The sequence below is a fragment of the Marmota monax genome, unplaced genomic scaffold (assembly GCF_021218885.2).
Source record: "Marmota monax isolate L192 unplaced genomic scaffold, Marmota_monax_Labrador192_F-V1.1 WCK01_AAM20220418_F8-fsc00003, whole genome shotgun sequence".
NCBI lineage: Eukaryota > Metazoa > Chordata > Mammalia > Rodentia > Sciuridae > Marmota > Marmota monax.
The window spans coordinates 3,403,955-3,424,801 of NW_026694084.1; the positions used below are offsets into that span (position 1 = coordinate 3,403,955).

Sequence of the window (20,847 nt, forward strand, 5' to 3'; positions counted from 1 at the left end):
TCAGAGGTGTGAATGTGGGTGTGTCTCTGTGCCTCAGCTTATCTACCCAAGGTGGATAAGCATAGAATCAAGGTTCTCGTCACAATACAAATTGTTAGTGACGTCCCTGTACCAGGCACCATGTTAAGTGTCTGCTTTACCCATTTCATCTTTACAATAACTTCATGATGTAGTTGCTGTGATCATTCTCATTTAAAAATGGAGGAAGCCAAGGGACACAGAAATGAGGAGCCTCTCCCAAGGCCACACAACTAACTAGTGGTGGGGCCAGGATTCAAATCCACATGCTGCTTTTGTCCTCCCCGTGCACTGCCTGCTCTGAGCCCCCAGGACTGATTTATCAACATCATCAGTGGATGTCACTGCCCTATGGGCAACAGTTGGGTTCTGCCAATGGGAGCCCCCACAGGACTGGGGAAAGGGGCAGGAGGAAAGTGACTGAGGTGTCCCTCTTTCCTGGCTTCCAACTAAGGTCTTGCTCTCCTGGGGAAAGCTTCCTCCCTTCACCCCTTCAGGCTTCAAAGCAGTCAAAGCCTTCTTCCCTGCTTCACACCTCCTATTGGTCTCCCTTAGCCCTGCCCATGACCTTTACAAATAATCCTTGTTTAACATGTTTGGTTACTCCTTTTGAGAAGGTCATTCATTTTCTGCTGGGATCTTGACAACTATACACAGGTGGTCTAACTCTAGAGCTTGTACTCCATGCATGGAACAGGATGGCAGGGGTACTTTAATAATAATCTAATTATAAGCAGGCCAACATAAAGTTGGGGCCAGTCCCCCAACATTTGCCGATCCCAGGTCCTGAACTTGCTGGCCCCACTGACTTTGCAAAACCTTTCTTTGGGCCAGCAGTGGGTCTTCCACTTAATCCAGGAGGGCCATTAATATAAAACTAGGTTAATTATAGCCTCAGCTAATTAGTACACAATTGGGCATTAATTCCATCAATACACACATACTTACATATAGATATATATTATAATCTGGTCCATGTTTTCTCTAGATGTACTCATGCACACAAATAAATTTGTAACTTGATTTCTACTTTATACTCCAATAATCTCAAACTACCTCAGGTCCTGATGTCTTTGCAGGTGGAATCCCCACTCCTCAGTAAGTCTTACACTTTTGTAACTTGTCATATCTATTCAAAACTTAGGTCAATGATACTCTTGCAGAAAGCCTTCCCTGCTCTCTCCCTCCTCTGTGAGCTGCCTTGTACATGTCCTTACAATTGATTGATCCCAGAATGAGCCCTCCTTGAGGACACTGGATCTACTTTAGCTGTGTCTCCTCAATACCTTGACCAGTACCTCAAATAAGGTAAATGATAACTGCTGAAAGAATGGATGACTAATAGTGTCAAATTGTCACCTCTTCATTGAGACAGATGGTTTACTATACTGACTTCTGTTGTACTTCTTAACATAGTACTAAACAAATATTTGACCTTCAGTATTTGCCAAATTACTGGGTTCCAAACATTCTGCACTGGGAACCCGCTCACCTCGCCCAGTACATCAACTTCCATGGAAAGGAGAGAGATGTGAAGTGCAGAGTGGAACAATGCTTTTTTTTTTTTCTCCTTGCCTATATAACCAGTGCTATCTAGCATAATAATTACTGAATTCCTTGGCAATCTAGAATTCAGTGCTAATTAACTCAAAGAAGGATTTTCAACCTCCTAGAAGTCTGAGTATCCCAGAAATGAGTCTCTGAATAAGTATTTCTGCATTTGCACACAATTGTCGAAGTGTATGCTTTAGAATGCAGTTTTCATCAGATCCTCAGAAAGCCTTGTGACCCAGGTATTAAGAACCACTTGTTTTGAAAGTGTACAAAGAGCAGGGAAGAAAGTCTCCTGCACTGTCAAATGACCAACTAGAAGCTGGCAGGAGAAAATAATACCTCCCACTTTCATACACAAAGCCCATGGAGTCTGAAGGCAAGAACTGGGAAATACAATTAATTTCCTCTTATCAGGATGGCTGTAAAATTGTGCCTGGCAAAACTATCAATGACTAGGATATTGATTGATGATTGCCCTAATGCTAGGCTACAAAATCCAACACTATATTTGTAATAAGGCCTCATTACCCACAGGCTGCCCCGCCAGTTATTAAGCAAGGCAGTGATATGAGGATGGGCTCATTTTTAGAGATAATGTATTTTGGACTCCCAGACAGCCATTTGGAACTTTTCTTAGACCACTCAGTGGTCTAGGGTATTCCCATCAGTCTTCATCCCCGTCTCCTTCAATCAGGGTCAGGCTTACATTGCAGTCTGCTGAGTCTCCCTTTCCATTTCTTCTCAAAGGCATCCCCTTCAGGATGTACATTTAGTCCCATCTTGGTGTCTGCTTCTTGGAGGATGCAGAACAACACAACAATGTTACCTGAGCTAGAGCTCTGGCCTTTATGAAAACACCCGCCTCTGTGTTGCATGATTTCACAACGGAAGCAAAGAATTCTTAAATGGCATCCTTCTGTAACGTAGCCAGGCACTGGAGCAGCCCAACAAATCAGAACTGGAAAGAAGGCACGTATTTGTACTCATGACAGCAGATGGATACTCACCTGGGTCGGACACCTCTACTGTTAGGTTGTACTGAGGAGTATCTCGCTTCTTCAAAGCCTGTTTAGCTAACTGGAGCTTTCCTGTATATTCCTCAACCAGAAAGAGTCCATCTGTGGGAATTTGGGGGGTTTGTGCCACAATTTTATACTTTAAAATACTATTGATAGTGTTTTTTTCATCCATGTCACTGGCAGTAAAGGTCCCAATGCTGCTACCTATGGAGAGAAAAAGGAAGAAATCCATTCATACTGACTCCATGGATTCTACTTAAAAATGGTTTCACAGGATAAGCAGGTTCCTAGAAAACACTGTAAATAATTTTTGGTATAAAGACAAGGATTTTAGGTTTATTTTGGTTTCCTTAACCCTTCCCATAGTGTACTGTGTTGAACACTTTAATTATCAGTTAGCCAGGGCTGCCGTTAACTACCATGGACTAGATGGCTTAAAAGAAATTTATTTTCTGAGTTCAGGGAGTTGACAAGATTGCTTTCTTCTGAGCCTCCTCTCTCCCTGACTTGTAAATGGCTTTTTTTCTCTCCCCATGTATTCATATCATCTTCCCTCTGAACATCCCTGTCCTAATTTCTTATTATAACACCAGTCTTAGTGGATTAGGGCCCACCATAGGGACCTCCTTTTACCTTAATTCTATCTTTATTCTATCTCCAATATCCTAGTGCCTGGGGAGTCTGAGATAGGAGGATCACAAGTTCAAGCCCAGCCTCAGCAACTTAGCAAGACCCTCAGGAACTTAAGGACCCTGTCTCAAAATAAAAAAGGCTGTAGCTCAGTGGTAAAGTGCCTTTGGGTCCATTCCCTAATCCCCCCAAATAATAACTTTTTAATTTGAAAAAAAATTTTAAAAAAGAACCTATCTTCAAATATAACCACATTCTGAAGCACTGGGTTTAGAACTTTAGCATATGAATTTGGGGAGACAACTGCTGGTTCTCCCAGACTTGAGTCTCCCTTACCATTTCTTCTCAAAGGCATTCCCTTCAGGATGTACAGAAAGATAGCAGTAATAGTGTTCCACCCTCAAAATTTATGTCCTCCCCAAACCTCAATACAGGACCTTATTTGGAAATAGGGTCATTGCTGATGTAACTAGTTAAGGATATTGAGATGAAATCATCCTGGATTTAGGGTAACTCATAAGCTGAAATCTTTCATTGTTGTTTAAGAAATTAAATTTTCTTCTTCTGTAATTAAAAAAAAATGAGTGCTGAGGGAGAAGCCAAGGAGCAGCCAGCAAGCCACCAGGAAAGCAGCCTCTGGGGCAAAGGTGTGTGGTGACAGGAGTGGAGAGACCAAAAGGAAATGGTGAGAATGTCCACAGGCACATGAGCATTTGCCCACAGAAGAGCACAGCCCCAGAAATGAGTCATAAGAGGCTACAGGGCTTTTAAGCCTCTGAAGCTTACGTGGCACAACAGGTCAGAACATTCAAGACACATCTGCCTACTCCATGGGCTCAACACTAACAGCAGGAATGAACAAGGGATGTCCTAAGACTCCCAGAAATCATAACATTCTTACAATAGTTGGGACTTCAGTCCCTATGCCAGCCTCCCAAATTATCTGCTGCCTAGAGAGGGAGGTTCAGGGGTCAAATTCAACTCCCATTTAATATTATTTACACTTATCTCAGGATACCTGACTTTGAGTGTAAATGTTTAAGTTTTTAGCAGACTTGATGAGATTTGGTCCTTTAAGTTAATTGATTAGAGGTCAAATAAGATAATTTGTGGAAGAATCTTGCAAATGACACATCCATGTACACAGGATACTGGTAAGGTGGTAATGGTGACAGGGAGATAGCAGTAGTAGTAGATGGTAGTAATCATTAGTGGGGGTGGTAGTCATAAAAGCTTCAACTTCAGAATACTCTCCGAACAATGCTTGATCTAAATGGATGGCATTAGAGCAGATTATGCTAAGTGAAGCTAGCCAATCCCTAAAAAACAAATGCCAAATGTCTTCTTTGATATAAGGAGAGTAACTAAGAACAGAGTAGGGTCGAAGAGCATGAGAAGATTATTAACATTAAACAGGGATGAGAGGTGGGAGGGAAAGGGAGAGAGAAGGGTAAATGCATGGAAATGGAAGGAGACCCTCAGAGTTATACAAAAGTACATACAAGAGGAAGTGAGGGGAAGGGGAAAAATAATATAAGGGGGACAAACGAATGTCAGTAGAGGGAGCAGAGAGAGAAGAGGGGAGGGGAGGGGGGATAGTAGAGGATAGGAAAGGCAGCAGAATACAACAGACACTAGTATGGCAATATGTAAATCAATGGATGTGTAACTGATGTGATTCTGCAATCTGTATATGGGGTAAAAATGGGAGCTCATAACCCACTTGAATCAAATTGTGAAATATGATATATCAAGAACTATGTAATGTTTTGAACAGCCAACAATAAAAAATTTTTAAAAATAAATAAATAAAATATTGTGCCCATGTGACTCTCACAGTACATTCAAGCCCTGTGCTGTGCCACAGCTGACCACCAAATAAGTCTCTCCACCCACCATTTACCAGACAGAGGAGAAAGACCGCAGAGTTAACACAGGGCAGACAGGTCTTACCCAGTCCTTCATTCTCCTGGATCTCAAATACAGTCACCAGAAATGGACATGTTGGTGGATTGTCATTAATATCTTTAACTTTCACATGAATTTCCAGTGGGAATGCAAGTGGTTTTCCGTTCTCATCCTTTGCAATGGCGTAAAAAGTGTACTACAATAGGAAGGTCAGAATTATGACAAGACTCCTTCACTGTCCCCTCTAAGAAGCCGAGAAAGTAGCTTTTCATTTCTATTTCATTGACCATCCTGCCCCACCCCCACTTATTTTCAATTTATTTAGAAATGAAGAGGGGGAAAAAATCAAATGGTTCAGAGGTGCAGGGAATTTGTCAAGTGATTATGTGTCCAGGACACAGATTATTTTTTTAAGAAAAATGGATCTTGCTCCCAAGGGTAAGTGGATGCTGGACTCTGTCTTCTCATCTGTGAAACTCTTCCCATTTTACTCACTGAATCCTTTTTTTCTCTGTCCAAGGGTTGAGTCACATAAATGTCTCCTTCCTGGTCAATTGAGAATGGGAGTACTGGCAGCTTGTCTCTGTCAGATAAGGAATAGTGTGCACCTGGCTCATTCCACTGCACCTACAGGGCCCAAAGAGAATCGTGAGGAAGGACATACTGGACCAAGGGAACTTGAAAGGATATAAACAAATTTCTGGTTCTCAATTTCTGATAACTTTGTATATCAGTAGTTTCCTGTAGTAACCAATACCCATTTTTTCATTTTCAACCTAAAGTAGGATCAAAAAAAAAGGCAAGCCAGAGAATTGTTCTTCTCTAAAGCAATTCTTTATAAATCCCTCAAGAGTTTGTGGGTGGTTCCTTTTAGAATTTAGACTACGGAGACTTCACCTTCATGAAACATCAATGAACTTTGTAGTAGTTATCTGAGAATCACACCATGACCCATGATGAGCTTCTAAAACTCACCAAGGAAGACAAGTAATAGGAGACACTTTAGACTCTTCTCTATGAAGTTAGTTAAGTAAGACAAATGATATGTAAAGGCACACTCCTCCCCTGACTTATTTAGTCTTCAGGATTAGAGTGAACTGCCCACTGTAATTGTAATTGAAAATAAGTGGGGTTGGGGCAGTTGTTCTGCAAACAACCTAACAAAAAATAAACAGACTCCATAGGAAGACCAGTCTACTTGCTTATAGAAGAGCCTCACTTCAGATATTCTGCCGCTACTACTAATATTTATCAAGAGTTTACCACATGCCATTCACAATTCTAAATACTTTTATGTATATCTCATTTAATCTTCAAACACTCCTATGAAATGGGGGCCACTGATACACCTCATTTATAGATGAAGAAATTCGTGTGTAAAAAATTAAGATTTTTTTTTCCCTAGGGTCTTAGAGTCAGTTCAAATTTCCACATGAAACTCTTCTCTCAGACCAGCTTGGAAAACCATCAAGGAGATAAATTTATCTCTTGCTAGTTATTTAAGCCCCGCCCCTGGTCTGTGCCAAAGACTATATTCCTAGCTCTAAAGTGAGCTGCTCTTATATCCTAAAAGTTCTTCCTATACTTTTTCCCTTGAGTTGTGCCTCTCTACTCTTCTTCATGGGGTTCAGAACACTCAAAGCACTTCTTCTGGGCCTGGAAACAGAGTGTGGCCCTCCAGAATTTCTTTTCTTTGGAAGCCCCAAGAGCAACTAAGTACATGAGTTCTTTTTAGCATTTATGAATCCTCATGGGAATAACTTAAATAATAAACAGCCTTTAGGCCAGGCCCCGAATCTGAAATCCTCTTGGTAATAAGTTCTGGCAAGCTTAAGTTGGCAAAGTAGAACCCCTTTTGTTTTTTGCCCTCTGAGGTTAACATTAGTTAATTCAACATTCAATAAATAAAGTCCCTTTTAGGTAAGATAATAGATATGATGGGATGGGCTATCATACTTCAACCCCCTTAACAATAGTCTCATTTTTAAAAAAAATCTTCAGGGAAGTACAGATGAGCACTTCTTCATAACATTAAGATCTTTCATTTACTTTTAAAATACTACCTCAATGAATCTTTACAATATCCCCCAAGAGGTGTTATCACCCCCATTTTATTGATGAGAAGTTGGGGGTTGGAAGAGCTCAGCTTGTTCATGATTAGTTATTAAGGGAACAAGAACTTGGTTTCAGTCACCTGCTTCCAACTCCAGGGCTCTCCCCGTAGCCCACGGCTTTCAGGCCATGGAACCTCCTAGACTTCCAGAAAAGATCAGACATTGGTGGGATCCAGACTGGATTTCCAGGAACTGAGATAGGAGGGTCCCAGGGTAAGCACCCGTCCATGGAGGTGGGAAGGAGGACCGTGGACCATTTGAATGGAAGGAAGAAGCAACAGGAGACAGAACAGGGAGTCTCCTAGGAGAAAGACTGCCTGCTCTGACTCTGACCCTTGGCCAGTCCCATCTGTGTCCCTCATCCTCTGAGTCTATTGGGTAAAGAATTTCCCATAAGATTAAACACCAGCTGTCTAAAAATGTTTGCAATCCCAAATTCAAACCATGTGCATGTACATGATGTGTACACCACATGGGACCTGCTCTAAGGCAGCCCCCATATTCTATACTAGTGACAGGGAAGAATAAATAGCCCCTGTGTGTGTGTGTGTTTTAAGGTTAGGGGAATGAAGTTCTCTCTGAAAGTACAAATTTGTATTTGAATCCAAGTTTTCTACCATGATAAACTCCAGAGGCCTGGGACCAGAAACTATTTGCTTTATGTGTTGCAAAAACATCTCTAATAAATGTATCCGTGAAGACCGTGGGGGTACGTAGGTTTCTACAAAGCAAGGATATTTCTGTAGGAGGCGCTAGGTGTCCCTGGGTCTACCTGAGTGATTTTGAGGGGATGAGCAGCAGTTGAGTTTTCTTCAATCTCCACCGGTTCTGGTGCTTTCCAAATATTCTCCTTCACATTAATGTCCACAGATGCAGTATCACTGAAGGAATTCTCAGTCTGGCCTCCCATGTCCTGTACTGAGACCACCAGATTGTAGGAAGGATTCTTAACAGGATCCAGTTCCTGAGACCCTACAGGGGAGAAGAGTAGGGGAGAGAAGGAAGTATCTCAGAAGGTGACAGCCCCTTTCTCCGACTCAGTCTTGTGAGAGCATCCCTTGACTTACCTTGTTGGGTAAGTGATATTTCTCCTGTTTTGTTGTTGATCTGAAAGTACATGACATTGTTGACATTGGGAAGCTGAATGACAATCTGATAAAAAAGCTGACCATTGGGAGTGGCTGGGTCATCCAAGTCTGTAGCATTGACATACATGAAGGGTTTTCCTGTTGAACAAAACATACCCAGAAAAGATAAGTGAAACCCAAACCAATCGTAGCCATTTTTTTACCCCCTAAGAAGCAGAGACATGGGGGAAGGGGGCCATGATTCATATCTGTGGGGAAATGAATTTTTATTCTGCTCCCTTCCCCTAAGAGAGGTTTATCAAAGTGTGGGTCAGGGAATTCTGGGAATCCAAGTCTATTTCAAGGATTCTGTGGCACTGAAATTCATGCCTTTGTAAAAATCCATTCAAAGCACAAGATCATTTAATGGATTTTAATGTAAAGGAGTACAGAGTACAAAATAGCTTGATGTAGTTTCATATTCTTTGTTGCAGCTAATTTCTTTTCGTAGCAGGTATTAAACCCAGAGGTACTTTACCACTGAGCTATCTCCCCAGCCCTTTTTAAAAATTTTAGGACAGGGTCCCCCTAAGTTGCTTAGGGCCTTGGCAAATTGCTGAGGCTGGCCCTAAACTTGTGATCCTTCTGCCTCAGCCTCCTGAGTCACTGGGATGACAGGCATGTGCCACTATGCCCAGCCACAACTAATCTTTAGGAAACCATCACTTCAAGTTTTGATACCTTACCAAAGATGATCCACAGTTATCTGAAAATACTATTATAATATGCATCTCTTTCCCTACTACATATCTGTGTGACTAATTTTTCTTCACTTATTACTTCAACCCAAAATAGCAGGTGGCAACAGAATGTTGAAACAGCTATGATAACCCAATTGTTTATTAATCCAACCAAAGAAATCTGCAAAGATCAAAACAATGCCACTCCTCTATCATTTTGTCTTGAAAATATAGCTTTCATTAAAATGTTCCTTAACATTCTTTTAAATTATTTAGTAAATCTTTTTTTAAAAAATCTAATACAGTAAATATTGATAGATGTAACCAGTGATGTACTGGAATCACTTTGTGAGAACCAGTTTTGAACTTTCAAAAAACTTAACACACACCACACAAAAGCCCAAGGAACTGAACAGACATTTCATAGAAAAAAATACAATCATCAATCAACAAACATGAAAAAATTTTCATCATCTCTAGCATTTAAAGAAATGCAAATCAAAACTACTCTAAGATTTCATCTCCAATTAGAAGGGCAATCATCAAGAATACAATAATAAGTGTTAGCGAGGATGTGGGGAAAAGGTACACTTATACGTTGCTGATGGGACTACAAATTGGTGCAATCACTCTGGAAAGTTGTATGGAGAGATTCATCAGAAAATTTGGAAGGGAACCACCATTTGACGCAGCTATCCCATTCCTCAGTTTATACCCAAAGGACTTGAAATCAGCATCTACAGTTACAAAGCCACATCAATGTTTATAGCAACTCAATTCACAATAGCTAAACTATGAAACCAACCTAGAAGCCCTTCAACAGATGAATGGATAAAGAAAATGTGGTACATATATGCAATGGAATATTACTCAGCCTTAAAGAAGAATGAAATTATTTCATTTGTAGGTAAATGGATGGAACTAGAGAATATCATGCTAAATGAAATAAGCCAGTCCAAAGGCCAATTGCTTTCTCTGATAAGCAGATGCTGTTCCATAGTGGGGGTACGGGGAAGTAGGGAAGAATGAACTTTGTGCAGAGTGGAGTGAGGGGAGGGATAGGAAGGACAGTAGAATGCAACAGACATTATTACCCTATATATGTATGATTACCCTACCCCTGTGACTCTGTACCATGTACAGTCAGAGGAATGAGAAGTTATGCTCCATTTGTGTACAATGTGTCAAAATGCATTCTGCTGTCATATATAATTAGAACAAATTTTAAAATAAAAAATTTTGTGAGTCAATTAGTAGCATCATTGGTAGCTTGAGAGTTTTTATATCCTGGATATTGGCAAATGCCACAAATCAGGGCTTTGTCCCCCAGAGAAACAGCTGTTAAATTCTGACCAAGACATTGGATTTAACCCACATGTCTAAATATTCATTGAAGACTTCAGAAAAATTCAAGAGAATATAAGAGTCCCAGGTACAAAAATTTTGAGAACCACTTCTCTAGAAGATTTTATTATTAAAGAAAAAAAAATTAAGGCATGGAGAATTCTACATGGCAGTCTATAGTATGCAAACTCAGACATGGGACAGGGACTGTGAACTGCTCTATGTAATAAAGTGGAAGGAACTTTGCTTCCTAAGTTATTAGTTGTAGGCACTGAAGACTGAGAAAAGGAAAAGATTAACATGAAAGTAGAATTGATGTGAGTCACGGCCAAGAGTCTGAGAACTTGGAAGTTCATCTTTGTTTTGTGCCCTGTTTTTGATGGATGTTACTTCACTGGTGCCTGCTGTATGCACTGATGCCTCTAGGGAGGGTTTCTGTGGAAATGAAGGGTAGAAGGTCAATGGAGCACAGAGGGAAAAAATGAACCATCACTGGGACCCCACAGTGACTATGATCATGGAGGTTCTTGTAAGCGTATTGGAGAATGGGTTCACTTCTCCAGATTGTTCTAGGGTGTTCTAGAACTCTAAAGTGTCTTCAAGTTCACCATAAAGCAGTGGTTCTGCTCCCCTCCCCCAGGACATTTGGCACTGTCTAGAAACATTTTTATTGTCACAGCTTAGGGTGAAGGAGTGTTACTGGAAATGTAGTGGGTAGATGTCACAGAGGCTACTAATCATCCTATAATGCACAGGATAGCCCCTGACCAAGAAACAAATACTTATCCGGTCCCAAAAGTCAATAGTGCCAAGGACAGATGAGAAACCCTAGGATAATAAAACAACTCCTAAAAGATGACTGTGAAATTCAAATAAGTCAGTAAGTGCTTAATGAATGACATTAGCTGCCTCCTCTACCTGATCCCTTATGTCTTTCCACAAACATCTCCAGGCTCCTGCCTGTTACCTGGGCGAGAGTTCTGCCTTACTGAGCCTTCATACTTTGACTGGAGAAACATGGGTCGGTTGTCGTTGATGTCCTTCACTTCTATGGTGATGGGGACTGGGCCCTCCACTGTAGCTCCTTGGGCATCCAGGGCTGAAATCTGATTTTGAGGAAAATAAAGTCACCTTCATGAGACATCACATTACATGTCCAAAAATCATTTGAAGGAAATTACAGTGGCCTGGTGAAACTAGGAAAGGAAGAACCCACAAAAGCCCAAATTGATAGCTGCTAAAAGAGAGGTCCAGTTAGTTAAGCCTGGCTAATCTCAGAAGCCTTCTAGCAGCGGGGTGTGCTGGGCACTAACATACTCTGTTCTAAATGACTTCAAGTGGTGAAAGGAGAACCCTCTGAGCCTATGAAGTGCATGTCTTCTTACAGAGCTGTTATGGTGGCCTCCAAAGCACAGCCATTTTAGAAGGTGCCCAGAGGAGGCTATTGGCTTGCTCTTTTTCCGGTTAACTTTCTGTCCTAGGTATTCAGATACCAACCATGAAAACTATGGTGGAAAGAGAAAGATCAGGGTCTTTGGAGACCCTGAGTTCCTTCTGCTTTCTCCAAGGCCAAAGGAGCTCCATCCCAGCATGGAGGCTGACTAAGCTGTGAGTCTAGGGCCCACCCCATAGCTGCACGTAGACATCAGTGCAACACTGGCTTGGTTTGGGCCCCGGTGCCTGAACAGGGCCTTCATGAGGAGGTCATTTGAGGGTCTTAGCTACATAAATTGATTTACTTTGGTCAACCAACTACTTCTGCTGTAGTTGGTTAAAAAAAAAATGGTGATATGAGGTTCACAAAGTATGCTACTAATGTCAGAAGAGTTGTCACGGGATGCAGGGATGAGGGTACCAGTGAGATTCCCAGGATGAAGGGTGCTGCAGAGGTTAGAGTTAGAGCCCTTCATCTGGTCTCAGTTTACCTGGAGGTGGTGAGTAGCTCTCGTTTCCCTGTCCAGTGCTCTAACGTAATAGAGAAGTCCATCTGATTGTATCATAAATATGTTGTCCGTTTCCCCAGTTAGTTCAAAACTGACTGCAGGAGGATTGGCCTTAAACTGGGAGAAAGCAAAAACAGATTAGGTTGCAAGAAAAAATGATGTTGTGGAATTTCCAGAAATTCACCATTTTCAAGCAGACTTTTCATTCATGTAATCACTAAGAAATCCTTAATAGTTATCAGTCTAAAATTGTGCTTGTGCATTAATTATGTAACAATTCAAAATATGTTTTCCTCAGAAAACAATATATAATTCCATACATTGACAAAAGTCATTAATGCTTTAAAGCAGAATTTGTTAATATTTAATTGATAATTATTTGAATGATTGATAATTTGTTAAAATACTTGATTTATTAACAATTGTTAATTTATTAAAATAATTTAATAATTATTAGATTATTAAAGCATTAATGAGGTTAAAGGATATTTTTCGTGGAATATCTGAAAGCTATAATATTACATCTGAGAAACGTTTTCAAAGGTAGCATTAGAGTAAAAAGATGTCATTTAGTACTTCTAAAACTTTTGATAAAATTAAGAAACATGTTACTATTCAGGGAGGATTTCATAAGTGGCTTCAACTTAATACTATGCTAGATGGCCTCTTTTCTTTTTCAGAAATAAAAATCCACTATTCATGTGATAGCTATATAACCTTTAAAGACCACAAAAATAGAAACTTTACATAAAATTTTAAAAACATTTTTACCCTCCTTAATAATTCCAAATATATTTTATATATTAATAAATTTTATAATAATCATGCCAGTGTTAATAAGGCTGTAAATAAAACACATTGATGGAAATATAATTCACATAATGCTCTTAGAAATAACTTGAAGCAATAAAATATTTGTAGCTTTTGATAGTAAACTTTACTGTTTTCAAATATTCCTTAAGATAAATTCTATATACTTGTCGTATAAGTATATAGAATACTACTAATAATATTATTATTTCCGATACTGGGTAAGGTTGAAAACTTTAAAAAAAAGATAATGAAATTATAACAAACTTGATAGAATATTAATCATTAAGAGGTTCGTTATGAAGACAAATAGAATGACATGATGCAAAGTATCAGAAAAACATAAGGGTAAAACCATGCTGGGCTGTAACAGTACCAAAAATATTCATGTCAGTGGGCAAAAAATGGAAGTTTTAAAAAATACAAGAATACCCATAATATTACTAACAAACAAACTGAGTAAAGAGATTTTGTGCATATCTTCTTATTGATATTTTATTTAGTTAATAGATAAAAGTGTTGAATTTGTGTTTAAAGAAAAAGATGCAGACATCAGTGGAAGAGGTGGCACCAAGGCTGGCACAAAACCACTCCTCCATAAAAGCAGTGGGCACACTGACAAATATTATAAATATCAACTTTCTCAGAACCACAGGAATTAACCAATGCTTGTGAAATCCAAGGCATGTTTATAAGGGGAAAAAAAAGCCTCTTGAATATCAATAAGAATCAAGTTTCGTGGTAGTTTGCCTTGCCTAATCCCTTTGTGCTTTCCTAAAACCTGAAGTGCCCTTGAAAATCAGCAACTTCATAACTACAGTACCATAGAGCAGGCAGAAGGGGCTTGGAGCTTCCCCAAAACCCAACAGAGAACTTCATCATCTCACCTGTCAGGCAGCCCCTGGAAGCACTTACTCACAGGGCCTGTCTTTATTTGACTTGACTCAGAGCTTTCCAACTGTGATTTTTTTTTTCCCCAGGGGCATTTGATGAAAAGAATCATCAGCTATTGTTTAACATCGTAGCTGCCTGATTCTGTAACTGAAGCAAGTAAGAAATCAACTAAAAATTTTAAAGGAAAAGCTGAGAGGAAAGCTATCCATAGAAAATTGAAAATCTCTGATTTGTTCCTAGGAATCTAGAAGCTCACATTCATGAGCAGGGCTGTGAACATGTCCAGGAAGGTCCCGAGAAGGCCCTCTCCCTCATCTTTGGCTGACTTTGAGGCTCTACATGAGAAGGATGTGAAGGGTAAGGCAGAGTTATAAACTGATGACAAACTGTTGAAGGTGTGCCCAACATGGACCAGTGGCCCTTTGTTAGGGTCTGTAAACAAGTCAAGATGGCGCCTGGCATTTTGCCAGATGGAGTGGTTTGTGAAGTAACGCCAGTGAGCCAGTAAGTGTGGAAATTCCTTATTGGTTGACTGCTGTATCTAGTTTATGTTAATTAAGATAAGCTGTGTGTAATGTATATATACCCCTCCGGTCCTACAATAAACGGCTCCCACTCCTGCTGTATCAGTCTTCACAAGTTGCTCGTCACCCCGCCCCCCTGGCTATTTTGCCCAGCCACCGGGCTGCGGCAGACCTTGGTAAGGATTAGAGATGTATTGGTGCAAAGCACCTAAGGTAATCTGTATCTGGACATTAACTGGATGCTATGCTAACTGAGCAGAGACTTCAGTGGCCACCCATCACAGAATTTGTTTATGAAAGTCACTAAACAAGCAATAACAATTCTAAAAAGGAAGAGATATGATTTCTAGAGTTGCTACATTATACTATTTAAAATGCCAAATTTTCAGCAAATTATTAGACATAAGTAAACAAGAAAGTACGTCCATATATAAAAGATAAATTATAGAAATAATCCCTAAGAAAACTCAGATGTTGGATTTATTAGATAAACACTTCAAATCATTTCTTTTAAATAAGTTCAAAACTTAAAAGAAAAAAATCTTTAAAGAGCCAAAATAGAAAGCATGAGAACTACAGATCAATATCCCTGATGCACATCAATTCTAATAAAATATTCACAAACCAGATTCAAAAACACATCAAGAAGATAGGATACCATGATCAAATGGATTTCATCCCAGGGATGCAGGCTTGGTTCAACATATGCCAATCAATAAATGTAATTCACCACAAAAGTGGAATTAAGGACAAGAAGCATGTGATCATTTCAATTGATTCAGAAAAAGCCTTTGATAAAATCCAGTACCCATTTATGCTAGAATGCTGGAGAAATTAGGGAATTCACCTAGAAATTATAAAGAGACCAATCCAAAGCCATACTGAACCTAAAAATTATGAAAGCATTTCCCCTAAAATCTGGAACAACAAAAGGATGTCCACTCTCACCATTCATACTCAATATAGTTCTTGAAACTCTAGCCAGAGCAATTAGAGAAAAAACTTAAAGAGATATAAAGTCAAATTATCTGCTGATGACATGATCCTATATGTAGAAGACCCCCAAAAAAACTCCACTTCTAGAGCTAATAAATTCAGCAAAGTAGTAGGACATAATGTCAACATTCATAAATTAGTAATTTTCCTATACTCTAATAGTGATTCTGCTAAGAAAGAAATCAGGAAAACTATTGCATTCACATTAAAATTTTAAAAATACTTGAGAATTAATCTAACTAAGGAGGTGAAAGACCTCTACAATTAAAACTATAGAATGCTGAAGAAAGAAATTGAAGACCATCTTAGAAAATTTGGAAAGACCTTCCATGTTCCTGAATATGCAGAATTAATAGTCAAAATTACCATACTGCCAAAAGCATTATACATAGCCAATGCAATCCCTTCAAAATACCAATAACATTCTTCGCAGAACTATGGGGAAAAGTCCCTAAAATTTGGAAAAACAAAGTTCCCAGAATAGCCAAAGAAATCTTAAGCAAGAAGAGTGATACTGGAGGTATCACAATATCTGATCTCAGTAATAACACAGAGCTATAACAAAAACAGTATGGTATTGGCATCAAAATAGACATGAAGACCAACAGAATAGAAGACACACAGGCAGACCCACGTGGTTACAGGTATCTGACACTTGCCAAAAATATATGCTGAAGAAAAGATAGCCTTTTAAATAAATGGTGCTGGAAAAACCAAATATTTACATGTAGAAGAATGAAACTAGACCTATCTGCATAAAAGTCAAGTCAAAGTTGATCAAAGACTTCAGAATTAGACCAGAAACCTTGAACTGCTAGAAGAAAACAGAGGGTCAACACTCCAACATATTGCCATAGGTAGTGACTTCCTTAACAAGACCCCTAATACTCAAAAAAATAAAACCAAGAACCAATAAGTGGCATAGCTTCAAACTTACAAACTTCTGCACAGCAAAAGAAATTAAGAATGTGAAGAGAGAATATCCAGAGAATGAGAGAAAATCTCTACCAGCTACTCCTCTGACAGGAGATTAATGAAGAGAATATATGAAGAACTCAAAAAGCTTAACATTGAAGAACAAATAACCCAATCAATATGAGCAAAATAACTCTGCACACACTTCTCAAAGAAAAAGAAATACAAATGATCAAACATGAAAAAAATGTTCAACTTTCCAGCAATCAGGAAAATGTACATCAAAACTACATTGAGATTTCATCTCACTCCAATTAGAACAGCAATCATCAAAAATATAAATCATAAATGGGCAAGGATGTGGGATAAAAGGTACACTCATACATTGTTAGTGGGATTGCAAATTAGTACAACCACTCTGGAAAGCAGTGTGGAGATTCCTCAAACAAACGAGGAATGAAAGCACCAGATGACCCAGCCATCCTATTCCTTGGTATTTCCCCAAAAGAACCAAAATAGCATACAATAGCAGCACAGCCACATTTCTGTTTAGAGCAGTGCAATTCACAATAGTCAAGTTATGGAGCCAGCTCAGGTGCCCTTCAATAGATGGATTAAGAAAATGTGGCATACACACACATAATGTATTTTTACTCAGCCATAAATAAGAATGAAATTAGGGCAGTTGCTAGTGAATGGATGGAAACAGAGAACGATGCCAACTGAAGTGAGAGAGACTCAGAAAATCAGGTGTTGAATGTTTTCTCTCATTTGTGGAAGATAGAGCAAAGTAAGGGGGAAAGGAGGTGTGGGGGATGGATGGGGATAAGATATCCTACGGAGAGAGGAAGACCGTGGAGTAGGAGGAGGAAATAGAAGAGGAAGGAAGAAAGATGAGAAAGGGAAGAAATGTGGAATGCATTTGACAAAATTATGCTATGTGCATGTACAAATATACCACAGTGAACTCCTGTCCTGTGCATATCTATACAGCAGAAATTAAAAATAAGTAGATAAATAGAAGGAAGACCAACTGAGTAAAGGAAAGTGAATAAAGTAAAGGGGAGGGGAGAGGGGATGGAAAGAAGAGGACGTGGGGCCTGAAAGGGAGCAAATTAAATTTTATACATGTGTGACTATGTCAAAATGAACCCAACTATTATACATAACTATATTGTACTAATAAAAGCATTAAAAAAGAATGTATGTAAGCAATGTCTCACCAAATAGAGAATGTCGATAAAGATACAGAAATTTTCTTTAAAAATTTTTTTGGAGATGACAATTTCATTTACTGAAATGAAAATTCTATTTGAGGGGGCTTGAAAGCAGCTTTGAGCCAACAGAAGAATCTGTCAACTTAAGTAGATTATCTACCCTGAAGCACAGAAAGACAAAAGAATAAAATTAATAGAGCCCCAGAGACCATCAAGCAAACACATGCTTAATAAGAGTCCTAGGAGGAAAGGAAACATAAAAGGGGAAGAAAGATCATTTGCAGATGAAATGATGGAAAACGTTCCATATTTGGAGAAAACACCAATCTACATACCCAAGAAGATCAATAAACTTCAAGTAAGATAAACTGAAAGAGACCCAATCCTAGACCCATCATAATCAAACATTAGAAAGAAAATCTTGAAAGCAGCAGGGAAAAAAAATCTCAAATGTGCGTAGACTCATCACAGGGGTTCCTCAATAAAATTAAGAGTTTCTCATTAAGGCAAGAAGGCAGTGCACGGACATAGTCTAAGTGCTTCAAGAGGAAGACTGCCAAGTAAGGTTTATAAATCCAACAAAACTATTGTTCAAAATAAGAATAAAAATCAAGCTATACTACCTACTATCAGACAAAATACATTTTAAAAATGATATTCAAGGGGGAACTGCTGGGAATGATATGGGTCAAATTATATTGTTATAGTACGTACGTGTACTAATATGTAACAACAAATCCTATCATTATGTACAACTAGAATGCCCCAATAAAAAGATGTGGAGGGAAAAATATGACGTTCACCAATGACACAGGGTCACTATATCAGAAAAAAGTCAATGATTATGAACATATGTGCCTACACACACCCCCTAAAACATGAAAGACCGTTGATTCAAGAGTAATCATTGAGGATTTCAAATTTTCATTTGTAATAAGGTATAGAATTAAATAAAACAAGAAATAGAAGACTTGAACTATAAGCCAACTGGAAGCTAAAAGATACCTACAGAATATTTCATCCACTAAAGGCTGATTATATTGCATATTCTCCAGAGTAGACCACAAACAAGTCTCAAATTTAAAAGGATTGAAGTCATTCAAAGTATGGTCTCTTACACAATGCAATGAAATCAGAAATCAATAATAGAATGAAATGAGGAATTTACAAATATGTGAAAATAATATGTTCTAATAATCAATGAAGAAATCCATGAAGAAATCTTGTTCTTTTTAATGAACAGAAAAAGAGGATGAATTAGTAATCAAAAATTTTCACAAAGACGAGACTACATCAGAAGCTTTCACTGGTGAATCATACCTAACAAGTAAAAAGTAACACTAAACCTTCACAAATTCTTCCAAAAACCAGAAAAGAAACATTTCCTAACTCAGTCCAGTATTATCCTAATACCCAAACTGGAAAAAGACAACCCAAGAAAACTTCAGTATTCTTATGAATATAAACACTAAATTTTTTATTTGTTCCTTTAAGTTATACATGACAGTAGAATGTATTTTGACATATTTTATATACGTAGAGTATAACTTCCCATTTTTGTGGTTGTACATAATGTGGAGTTACACTGGTCATGAAAATAATGTGTTCTAATAATCAACAGGTCTAAGAAGAAATCCAAAGAAAACACTTTGAGATAAATGAAAACAAGAACAGAACCAGTATACCAAACCTTCATATATGAACATAGGAATGTTATGTCCAATCATTCTATTGCCTTTCCAATTCCCAACCTCCTCCATCTCTCCCCCCACCCTCCACTATCCCTGTTGAATCTGGTAAACCTCCACTCCTTCCCTCCCAGCCTATTATGAGTCAGCATCCACATATCAGAAGACATTCAGCCTTTGGATTTGGGGAGATTGGCTTATTTCATTTGGCATGATAGTCTCCTGTTCCATCCATTTACTGGCAAATGCCATAATTTCATTCTTCTTTAAAGCTGAGTAATATTCCATTGTGTACATGAATAGATAAAGAAAATGTGGTTCATCTGTTGAAGGGCATCTAAGTTGGTTTTATAGCTTAGCTATTGTGAATTAAACTGCTACATAAATATTGACCACATCACTGTAGTATGCCTAAGTCCTTTGGTAATATGCTGAGGAATAGGATAACTGAGTCAAATGGTGGTTCCATTCCCAATTTTCTGAGGAATCTCCATACTGCTTTCCCGAGCAGTTGTACCAATTTGCAGTCCCACCAGAAATGTATGAATGTATCCTTTTCCCCATATCCTCGCCAACATTCTGACTGGAGATGGAATCTCACTGTAGATTTAATTTGCATTTCTTTAATTGCTAAAGATGTTAAACATTTTTCATATATTAACTGATCATATTTTTCTATGAAGTGTCTATTCCTTAGTCCATTTATTGATTGGGTTATTTGTTTTTTGGTGTTAAATTTTTTAGTTCTTTATATATCCTTGAGATTAATGCTCTAAGGTGCAGGTGGCAAAGATTTTTTCCCATTCTGTAGGCTCTCTCTTCACGTTCTTGATTGTTTCTTTTGCTGTGAAGAAGCCTTTTGGTTTGCTATTTTCCCATTTATTAATTCTTGATTTTACTTCTTGCACTTTGGGAGTTTTGTTGAGGAATTTGGTTCCTAAGGGTCTCTAATGCATAGGTCCTTGATCTACTTTAAGTTTCATGCAAGGTGAAAGATAGGGGTCTGATTTCACGTTGTTACATATGGATTTCCAGATTTACTAGCACCATTTGTTCTCCAATGTATGTTTATGGCACTTTTGCCTAGTATAGGATAACTTTTTTTATGTGGGTTTTCCCCCTGTCTTCTATTCTATACCATTGGTCTTTAGGTCCGTTTTGGTGCCAATACTATGCCGTTTTGTTACTATATTTCTGTAGTATAATTTAAGGTCTGGTATTGTGATGCCTCCTGTTTCAACTTTTCTCAAGAAGGATTGCTTTGGCTATTCTGGGCCTCTTATTTTTCCAAGTAAGTTTCATGACTGCTTTTTCTATTTCTATGAAGACCATCATCAGAACCTTAATAGGAATTGCATTAAATCTGTATAGCACTTTTGGTAGTAAGAATTAATACTGTCAAAATAGCCAGTCTATCCAAGAACACAGTAGATCTTTCCACATTCTAAGGTCTTCTTCAATTTCTT

The 20,847-nt window shown here is 38.5% G+C and overlaps 1 protein-coding gene across 2 annotated transcripts in view; it reads right to left on the reverse strand.

The window, feature by feature from the left end:
* Cdh17 (cadherin 17) overlaps positions 1–20,847 on the reverse strand; it is a 65,478-nt gene that overhangs the window by 22,951 nt on the left and 21,680 nt on the right. The window contains exons 4-10 of one of the 2 annotated variants that reach the window (XM_046464765.2): positions 12,320–12,454; positions 11,362–11,500; positions 8,311–8,469; positions 8,016–8,215; positions 5,625–5,756; positions 5,175–5,325; positions 2,580–2,795 (exon numbers count right to left, since the gene is read on the reverse strand). In XM_046464765.2, coding sequence (XP_046320721.1) covers positions 2,580–2,795; positions 5,175–5,325; positions 5,625–5,756; positions 8,016–8,215; positions 8,311–8,469; positions 11,362–11,500; positions 12,320–12,454 — 1,132 coding nt within the window. Of the gene's footprint in view, positions 1–2,579; positions 2,796–5,174; positions 5,326–5,624; positions 5,757–8,015; positions 8,216–8,310; positions 8,470–11,361; positions 11,501–12,319; positions 12,455–20,847 lie in introns of those variants that run through there. The other variant, XM_058585618.1, reaches the window with a different exon arrangement.